Genomic DNA, 10,503 nt, shown 5'->3' on the forward strand with positions numbered 1-10,503 from the left:
CCTCAAGTGGGTTCAGGGAAGCAGCAGGAAACAGGAAGCTCCCTGAGAAGCTGGTGTTAATTAGTCCAGGCGCCTGGGGGTGCTAGAGAGGTCCATAAGAGGCTCCTCCTCCTCTCTCTCCCTGCAGCTCCTGCTACTTTCTGTTATTGCCTCTCACCTTTCCTCCTGCCTGCCTTATGTCTCTTGTGCCCTCCTTCCTCCAGCACAGCACTCCACCATCTCTGTGCATCTAGAGCAGAGACATACATATGCACCAGCAGCAGACACAATTTTCTACACTCTGGGTCCTAGTGCCCGCCCCTCCCCCCCAGTCTGGCACCTGAGGCGTCCGCCTCAGTTCGCCTCATGGTAAGGCCTGCCCTGGTAGTGGGGGCCCCCTGGCAGGCCCTGGCTTACTGTCTGCATCCTGATTCTGGACTAGAAAGAGCACTGAGCACAGTAGCCTAAAGCCACCTCAAAGCTCCTCCTGCTGCTAGGCTCTCATCAGAAGAAGGTGGGAGAGTGTGGGGGAGGAAGCCACTGGGGTGTTTTGTCCCAGGCAAGTTCCATCTGGGACAAGAGATGCTGGAAGATCCTAATTCATCCCTGGCTCTTTTCTGTCTAACTAACATGATAAAAACCCATATTGTGCCATCCCAACCTGTTTGTCTAAATTCCTCCCAACTGACCTGTTCCCAGTGGGAATCTGCCGTTCCACAGAGCTGGGAGATAACAGCATTCTCATTCACCTCTGGTCCAGATTCCACAAGTTTGCTCGATACTTGAAACTAGGATGTTCCAAAATCAGATCTCTCTCCTGACAGACTAACGCTGATGCAGGCAGCACCCATGCAGTCTCAGCACTAAGCTGTGTCTCATTTGCGGGTTGCCAGAGACTGAAGTCTTTGAGACCTGCTTGGCTGGTTACTCCAGGGTTCAGAGAGGGTCAGAGGAGGCCAATAGGGATATCAAGCATTCCCTCCTGGACCCGACTGCTCACAGGGACATCTGTGAACACAGTCATGGTCCTTTCTCAGGGAGAGAATGCTGGTACTGGTGTACCTGTCTGAGAGGGACATAGTCTCACCACACTTGGAATGTCCCTTGAAGCCACTAGGCTGCTTCCTGTGCATCCTGAAAAGAAAAAAGGGTCACAAAACCACAACTGTCAGAGCAGGAACAGTCAACAGAGTTAGTGCAGGCCAAGGTCCAACTCGGAGGAAGCAGGAGCTAGCACTTCAAGGAAGTAGGTGCTAAGAACTAGGGGCTAGACTTTCATAGGTATTTACATACCTGAAGATGCAGATAGGAGCCTAGTGGGATTTCCAAAAACACCTAGTCGCCTAATTCCAATTTAAGCCAATGGGAGTTAGGCACCTAGTCACTTTTGAAAATCCCACTAGGTACCTATCTGCAACTTTAGGCACCTAAATCCCGTTGGAAATCTGGCCCTAGAAGTCCCAATGCATCAATGAATATAGCTGGTGTCTAGAACAGAAACAGTTGGCACAAAATGCTCTGAAGAAATGAGAGCAAGAGACTCAAAGTACCAAGGCACTGCAGAATATTTGGCCTGGTTTGTCATAGCTACCCCTTGGAGCACCTTCACCCACTAAGGTCCCAAGGGAACTGTAGATGCTTTCATGCACTCCAGGGCATATAAGATGCCTTGTGCTAAAACCAGTGGTTCCAGAACTTTGAGCTTGAGGCGTTCCTGACTTTGTGCCCAAGGACACAGAGCAGGGAGCCAGCACAACTGTATCCTAAGAGAAATGATTTTTTCTTTCTTTTTCAATTATAGTTTTTTGTTCATTTTATTGCATTTATTAACTATAATTCTGGGTAGGTATTGTTGTTTTATTTTCCTGCTAGAGCAGCTACAGTAACTTCTCCAACTTATTTACTACAGAGGATCTAGAAATAAAACGAAAAGGAGTACTTGTGGCACCTTAGAGACTAACCAATTTATTTGAGCATGAGCTTTCGTGAGCTACAGCTCACTTCATCGGATGCATCAAATAAATTGGTTAGTCTCTAAGGTGCCACAAGTCCTCCTTTTCTTTTTGCGAATACAGACTAACACGGCTGTTACTCTGAAACTAGAAATAAAACATTTATCATCCCACTGAGCTAACAGGGTGGGGTGAAATGTTATGGGGGAACTAGAGGGAATTACTATTCATTTATTATTTACTACTTATAAATAGATGAAACATTACAACATTTTGCTTTTACCCAGATATTATCCTTGTCTCTCTCTGTACTGACTTGGGCATCCAAGTAATTTTGTTTTGTACCAGTTATATTTAGGTGGCAACTAATCATTCTCTTAACAAACTAATCAATGGTTTTAGAGTAGCAGCCATGTTAGTCTGTATCCGCAAAAAGAACAGGAGTACTTATAGCACCTTAGAGACTTTTGTTAGTCTCTAAGGTGCCACAAGTACTCCTGTTCTTTAAGCTAATCAATATTAGCTTTCTCAGTTTCAACTGCTTCCGCCAGTAACAGCTGTGAGGTATTTAATGCACATGGTGACTATCATTCTTGCCTACAGTGAAATATTTTACTTGATCACTGTGGTCCATTTACTCTTGGAATATTTTGTAATGACATTCAGTTGGGGATTCTTTAAATAACATTTTATCCTGTGATGAGAAATGATACAAAAGGCAGTACCCCGTAAAGTGAGTTAACATATTTTAGCCTAAACCCCATTTGTATCAAGGAGCTTTCTTTAAAAGCCTAGATTTAAATGCAATTTGCTTTCAGTGTTGGAGAAAAATGTTTGCAGCTGAAACTGATTGGGGTTCAGCTACCTGGTGACAGATGCAGCTCATTTGGAGAGACAGAGAGAGCATAAAAGAGGCTCTGGAAAAAAACTACTTAGCTCCTCTTTTTCAGGAGGCTCTCAGCCTGTCTTTGTTTGTTATTATTAACGCAGCCCCTGTTCTTATTCTCAACTCACTATGCCATCCCCTATCCCTCTTAATCGTCTCCTGCCCCTGGAGTTTTCCCCCTCTGTGGACCTGCGGCCCTGCAGTAGTCCTTTGGCATTCCCTGGAAAAGGTGGAAAACTCTTCTTAGGGGGAACTCCTTCACCGAGGGCTCGTCGGCTGCCTCCACGCCTGGCCTGGTGCTCTATAGACTGGGATCAATTGTGCCTACTACAGCCCCTGGGCTCTGGGGGCTTTGGGTCTGTCTACAAGGCCACCTACCATGGGGAGACAGTGGCTGTGAAACAGGTGAAGAAGTGCAGCAAGAACCGGCTGGCATCACGGCAAAGTTTCTGGGCTGAGCTGAATGTGGCCCGCCTACACCATGACAATGTGGTACGTGTTGTAGCTGCCAGCACATGTGCTCCTGCCAGCCAAGACAGCCTGGGCAGCATAATAATGGAATATGCGGGCCGCACTACCCTGCACCATGTCATCTATGGCACTAGCTGCCTGCAGGGAAAGGGAGAGGGTGATGGGGGTGGATGTGGCAGAGAACCCCTAAGCATAGCTGAGTCCCTGGGTTATTGCTCTGATATTGTGACTGGTTTAGCCTTCCTCCACTCACAGTGTATTGTGCACCTGGACCTGAAGCCTGCTAATGTCTTAATCACCGAGCAGGGTGTGTGTAAGATTGGAGACTTTGGGTGCTCCCAAAAGCTGGAAGATAGTGTGTCCCCAGGTCCCCAGCTTTACCAGCAGGGGGGCACATATACCCACCGTGCCCCTGAGCTCCTCAAAGGGGAGAAGGTCACCCCCAAAGCAGACATCTACTCTTTTGCTATCACCTTATGGCAAATGGTGTCCCGTGAGCAGCCTTATTTGGGTGAGCGTCAATATGTGCTCTATGCTGTGGTGGCCTATAACTTACGTCCATCTCTGGCTGCTGCAGTCTTCTCCGAGTCTGCCTTGGGCCGAAGACTTGAGACTGTCATTTGCAGCTGCTGGAGATCTGATGCAGAGGAGCGTCCCAGCGCAGACCTGCTTCTTCAAAGCCTCCACTCCTTGCAGGATAGACTGTAGCAATGCAGCAGATTCTGCAGTGTCTTTTTCTTTTTCTCCCCCCCCCCTCCCCTTTTATTGCTGACTTTTTTCCTTTTTTGTGTGTGTGGCTGCATTAATGTGTTGTGGATCTGACCCTTGTTTCTTCCAAAGGGTTTAAAAAAAACCTACCTGTTGTGAAATTTCTATAAATAAAGTGATTAAACCCAGTTTGGTCAGTGTTGAAGAAAAGAATGGAGGTAAGACTGTCTGAAATGAGTTTGCTGTCCTGAGACTGGGCTCTGTCCTGCCTTGCTCAGGAGAAACTAGAGAATGAATCTGGGCTTCTAGTCTGTTTCAAACTCTGGTTTTCGAGGGGTGAAGTATAAAGGTGTATGAAGTCCTCATTGTCATCATTTTTTTTTAAAAGGAATTTTAAAAATGCCTCAAACTAGAGTGATGGGAGTCCTGTAATAATCTGGCTAACTATTCCCAAAATGTGCGATTGGGGCAGCATTTTAAATTGCCTCAAAGAAATTTCCTGTATTTGCATATTAGTGGTCTTCCTTTTCATTCCTAATTTCCCCAAACAGATATTGATCCTACATCCTATGAGCAGATGTACAGAGAACAAAGAAACATTGAGGATAATTGAAATCTCTCTTCCTCCACTTCCCCAAATGTTGCCTCATTTTATGTGAAATGGATTAGGACTAAAGATATTGTGTAGCTTGTGTCCCTGTTTAGCAATCTCACAATGAAATAAGGTGGGTTTTTCATCAGTCTAAGCTTTTAAAGGTAAGAAACGGACTCTACAAATGCTGTATTAGCAAGTGTATTGGGTTAAGAAAAAGATGCAGCATTGCCAGCTGTTATGGTGAATCTATCTGTATTTTATGGTTTACTTAAAGCACCAGCCCCTGGAGTCATCGGAGCTTTCACACATTTAAAAAGAGTTGGTTTCTAGTCACCATGCTGCAGAGAGAACCTGGATAATGTAAACCCTAAAGCCTTAAAAAACTGAAAGGAAATAAGATTCCCAACATTTTAAAAGCCAAACTTATGACTTGGGGGCCTGACTCTCAGCTTTTGAATACTTAGGGTTGTTTTGGCACTAAGGAAGACATTTAGAACAGCTGGGGAAAAAGATGCCCTAACAACATTAACATTTTTAGTGATGATATTCTAATTGAGAAACTACTACCACTAGATTATCACACTTGTTTGCTTGCTTTACTGTTCTCTCCCCTTCATCTTATCTATCTGTTGTGTCTTGTTATAATCTACACTGTAAGCTCTCTGGGGCAGAGACTGTCTTTAACTGTGTCTGCAGAGTGCCTAGCATAATGGAGCCTTGATCGGTGTCACTGTAACTGGTGATTACTGCACTAGTTGTCCAAAATGTAATTCTTATTTAGAACTATGAAGACTAGACTGCTATAGTTTGTACTTTTTCAGCTCTTCCCTTTGTCTCATTTTTGGAAGAAGGAAGTGGTGGTTCAGTCCAGTTTTGTTTTTTCTCACTCATCTCCATTCCTTAAAGGATTAATGTATCATAAGTCAGAAAATGACTGATCTGTTCATGTCTCATGAAGTCTTGTAATTGTGAATTTTGAGATGAAAATTCTAGTCTTCAATATGAAAATGTCTAGTTTGTTGATCACAGAATGAACATATTTAAAAGGTACCCCTAAATCTTTTAAATGGTTTTTTAATTAAGGAGGGCTTTGAAAAGCATACTGAAGGAAAATCATAAAGGTAAATTGGTTTTTCTTCATGCTTCTTGTTTCCTTCAAAACATGCTTTATGGAAGTTTGGCAATTTACAGTGTACCATGATCACTGTGGCTTGCCCTATAATACTGTACAACTTGTATCTTATAAATTGGGATTGTCTTATGAATTTTAACATGGGTTTACCATATTGAGTCAATTGGCTGTCTTGAAAACGTGCCGACCAGAGTGCATTAATGTAAAACCTAATTTAGAATATAATCTCCACCAAACTATCCACATGTGGGACTAATGGTCTGCAGACATAAAATTTTAAGAAAGTGACACCTAGTGTTGTGAATGCAGAAGAACACCATTAGTCTAGTGGATCTCAACTTGTATTACAGTAGCTTCTGATTTGTTTATATCAGGAGTGGGGCTCTGTTGCACTAGGCACCGTACAAATGTTCACTATTTTTTTTTTTAAGACTCTTCTAAACAGAATGAAGTGTCCAGGGTGTATAGGAATCAAGTTGAAAAACAAAAACCATTCAGACCTTAAGCAGCCTATTCCAAGTCAGTGTGGGAAAAGAAATCAGAGACAAGACGATGAAGGGGCTGGGCAAACTCTGTGGCTGCCTGAACAGAAAGAAAGATGGATCTGATAGATATTAGAAATCTTATGAATGAAGTGACAAGATTCAGACACGGTACGGATGCACGGGGAAAGGAGTCTGAGATGACTCTAGAATTATGGGCTTGGTCAACAGGGAGGATGGTGGTATTCTCAATTTGCCAGAGAGGTGAGGCCATATGGTAACTCAATCCAACCTTTCACTTCCTGAGGAGGCTGCCACTGGTCACTTAAAAGGGCTTTACTAGCTTTTGTAGAAACTTGGGAGTGGTTTATAGCAGTTTGACTTTTGATCATTCAAGGGGATTTTCCTCTATTGCCGTCTCTATGTTGGTGTGAACAACTGTACTATGACCACAAAGTGGTGCAACTGCAACTTTGTCTCTGACATCCTCTGGCAGGATACACACTTCAGTGGGCTGTGTTTGAGACTTCTATTGTTTGTTTGAACGTAAACAGCTAAAAGTTGTTAGATTCTTTTCATTTTTGGAAACCGTCCACTCCCACCCTACTTTACCAAATACACTTGGTCTCTGTGGGGCTCTATCTCCTTTGTCCACATCTTGCTATATCCATACAAGTGGATAGAAAATCATTTAAAACACTTTTGTTGCGATAATCCACTTCCTAAACCATGCACCAGAATTATCAATACATAATTAACCATAAATTGGGGATATAACAATAGCCTTTCAATTAATTCTGGCATGCTAATGGCAATTAAATTTAGTCAAATGTCTTAATTACAATAAGAAAAGGAGTACTTGTGGCACCTTAGAGACTAACCAATTTATTTGAGCATAAGCTTTCGTGAGCTACAGCATCCGATGAAGTGAGCTGTAGCTCACGAAAGCTTATGCTCTAATAAATTGGTTAGTCTCTAAGGTGCCACAAGTACTCCTTTTCTTTTTGCGAATACAGACTAACACGGCTGTTACTCTGAAACCTTAATTAAAATAGACATTGTACACTTGTTTGGTAACCCTGGATGCCACAGGGGCCAAAATCTTAATACCACTTCACAGACTCTCTATGGAACTTGTTTCCAATTTTGTCCTGTAATTGGACAAACTCATGTGTCTTTAGCTGTAATATGTCCCTAATGTCAATGAATATCTCTATATATGAAGAAAATGGTCAATATGAGTGTGCTTTGTAGAATTTTCTGATCAAGTAATTTAAAGATCTGCAAAGCAGAGCTGCTCTAGGATAGACAGACTAAGCAGAACACTGGATTAATAGAAAATTTTCCACTGAAACTTTTTAGAAAGAGTCATGATGCAATTAAGAAACAGATTTTGTTTAAACCTGGTGCTGTCAAATTAAAGCCTCAACAACCATTATATGTGGAAAATGAGATCCAAGCATATGTGACCAAACCAGTCAGGAGTACTCTGGAAGTGTGTTGGATCAAAATGAAAACTCTTCAGTTTTAAACATCTCTAATTTTCCTTTTTGAATCAGCCCTTTAGAGCTTGGAAATAGTCCAGATTTTGGCAGTTAACTTGATCAGTCAAGTGACCAGAAGGAAAAGATCGCTACTCCATGGGTTATCTTGAACTGCAGTGACAAAACATGTAAGGGGAATGAGAATGGAAGAAGAGATCAAATTGGAAATGGCGTGTCTACGGTGAATTTGAGATACAAGTTGGGTAAGGTAATATCTTTTATTGGGCCAACTTCTATTGGCGAGATATTGCTCCCCTTTCTACTGGGGATTGGACTGAGATCACTAACTTGCTTCAGGTAAGTCACCTAACTGCCATCACATAGTAATAGCTTGTCTCTCTCACCAACAGAAATTGGTCCAATAAAATATATTACCTCGCCCACCTTGTCTCTCTAATACCTTGGGGCCAACAGGGCTACAACAATACTGAATACAGCGAATTTTGTCACTTTGTATTACTTTGACTTGCTCTTCTTAGCTATTGCTGGAGCTCTTTTATGTTTACAAACAAAGTTTAGGCATCAACTCTTTAGGGTAGGCACCATGTTTTTGTTCTGTAAAGTTCCATATCATTTGAGAGTTCAGTTGGACTACTTGCATGCTTAAAGTTAAGGTTGTACAAAAATTTATGCAGGATCATGGTACTGGTTTCTCATTTTAACTCTTCCATTATAACTGGAAATATAATGGGGATAGTGTGGGGTAACAATGAATATTTTATTTATAATATGTTCAAAGGTAAATTATTTCAGCTGTTTCTGCCATCAATATCCTATGTAATCTTGGACACATCTCAACACCTCTGTGCTTCTGTTATCCCCCCTCATGGTGAAATAGGGGTTGGTTTGTTTCAGTTCAGGCAAGAAGTGGGAATAAAAAGTCTACTGGCTCCTAACCCAGTGCTCCATCTAAGACCTAGAGTATTTTGATACGGAAAGCAACTGTAGATCCTACATTTCCCAGAACACATTCCTGAGTTGTTAAGCAGCCCAGCCTGACAAGGAGCAAAATGGACCAATGTTCTGATAAGGAGTTAAATGGCTGCACTTGTTTGTGCAGTGAAGTGGTTCTCAACCAGAGGTATCTGTACCCCTCGGGGTTCACAGAGGTCTTCCAGGGGGTAAATCAGCTCATCTAAATATTTGCCTAGTTTTACAACAGGCTACATAGAAAGCACTAGTGAAGTCAGTACAAACTAAAATTTCATGCAATGACTTGTTTGAGTATACTGCTCTGTATACTATACACTGAAATGTAAGTACAATATTTATATTCCAATTGATTTATTTTATTATATGGTAAAAATGAGAGAGTAAGCAATTTTTCAGTAAGTGTGCTGTGACACTTTTGTATTTGTGCTGTCTGATTTTTGTAAGCAAGTAGTTTTTAAGTGAGGTGAAACTTGGGGGTATGCAAGACCAATCAGACTCTTGAAAGGGGTACAGTAGTCTGGAGAGGTTGAGAGCCACTGGTGCAATACATGTGGTGCTAACAGCATATTTCATAACTTAACAGACTGTTCTATTGCACATGTGCTAGGGCCATGAAGAATGAAGTACATAAGTTGGAAATTTAAATGTTCAGCTGTTAAGAAGCTATTCCCCTGAGGAGGGGACTAAAGGATGTGAGAAATATTATATAATCTGACTTATTTACTTTAGATATTTTTCCCTCCTGCTTAGTTCAAAAACTTATGCTTAAACTTTCAACAACAACAAATACCTTCAGAGACAAACATGGAAAACTTCAGTTGAAAAAATGAGTTTAAAAATGGAGGCTTTATAAAATGGGAACTGCTTTCTTAACAGTAGCTGGTTTTGGTAGCAAAATATGTAATAAAATATAGTTAGGAATATTTGGGCATCTTGTTTAATTTCTTGTCCTTGCATGTTTTCCTCTAGTGGTTTAATTTAAAGCACAGTGAAAATGAATTTTTTTTTTTTTTAAAAAAACAAAACCACCTAGTTTGTGGGTTTGAATGTGTCACTGCAGAGAGATTCAGCTGACGGCCATCTGCTTGCATATCATTGAAGTATGTAACCAATATAAAGTAATAAAACTAATAGATTCCAAGGTTCCAATAGATTCTAGTCTGATCTGCTGTATAACACAAGCCATAGAACTTTCCCAAAATTACTCCTAAAGCATATCTTTAGGTTTGTGCAGTGTTTTTTTTAATCTTGGATTTTCCATCTCTGGCAATTTTTAAACCACCACAACCCTTGATAAATTCTTCTAATGGTTAATTATCCTCATCGTTAAAAAATGTACACCTTATTTCCTGTCTGAATATGTCTAGCTTCAATTTCCAGCCATTGGGTCGTGTTAAACCTTTCTCTGCTAGATTGAAGAGTCCATTATCAAATCTTTGTTCCTCGTGTAGGTACTTAGAGACTGTAATTGTTACCCACAAAACCTTCTTTCTTAAACTCAAGGAGCTCAATCTATTTAGTTTATCATTATAAGGCATGTCTTCTAATCTTTTAATCATTCTTGTGGCTCTTCTCTGAACCCTCTCCAATTTATCAACATCCTTCTGGAGAATTGTGGACATCAGAACTGAACAAAGGCTTCCAGCAGTGGTCACACCAGGGCCAAATACAGAGGTAAAATTATCTTTCTACTGTTATTTGAGATTCCCCTGTTTATGGATCCAAGATTGTGTTAACCTTTTTGGCCACAGCGTTGCACTGGGAGGTCCTGTTCAGCTAATTATCCACCACAACCCCCAAATCCTTTTCAGAGTCACTTCT

The 10,503-nt window shown here is 41.4% G+C and overlaps 1 protein-coding gene across 1 annotated transcript; it reads left to right on the forward strand.

Moving 5' to 3' along the window:
- Nucleotides 1–2,946: 2,946 nt before the first annotated feature.
- MOS (MOS proto-oncogene, serine/threonine kinase) lies at nt 2,947–3,996 on the forward strand (the record flags this gene model as incomplete). The annotated part of the gene is made up of 1 exon (XM_084618358.1): nt 2,947–3,996. The coding sequence occupies one exon, from the start codon at nt 2,947–2,949 to the stop codon at nt 3,994–3,996; it is 1,050 nt and encodes a 349-aa protein (XP_084474484.1).
- Nucleotides 3,997–10,503: the final 6,507 nt, after the last annotated feature.

Source organism: Lepidochelys olivacea (assembly GCF_965140295.1).
Source record: "Lepidochelys olivacea isolate rLepOli2 genome assembly, chromosome: 2".
Classification (NCBI taxonomy): domain Eukaryota; kingdom Metazoa; phylum Chordata; order Testudines; family Cheloniidae; genus Lepidochelys; species Lepidochelys olivacea.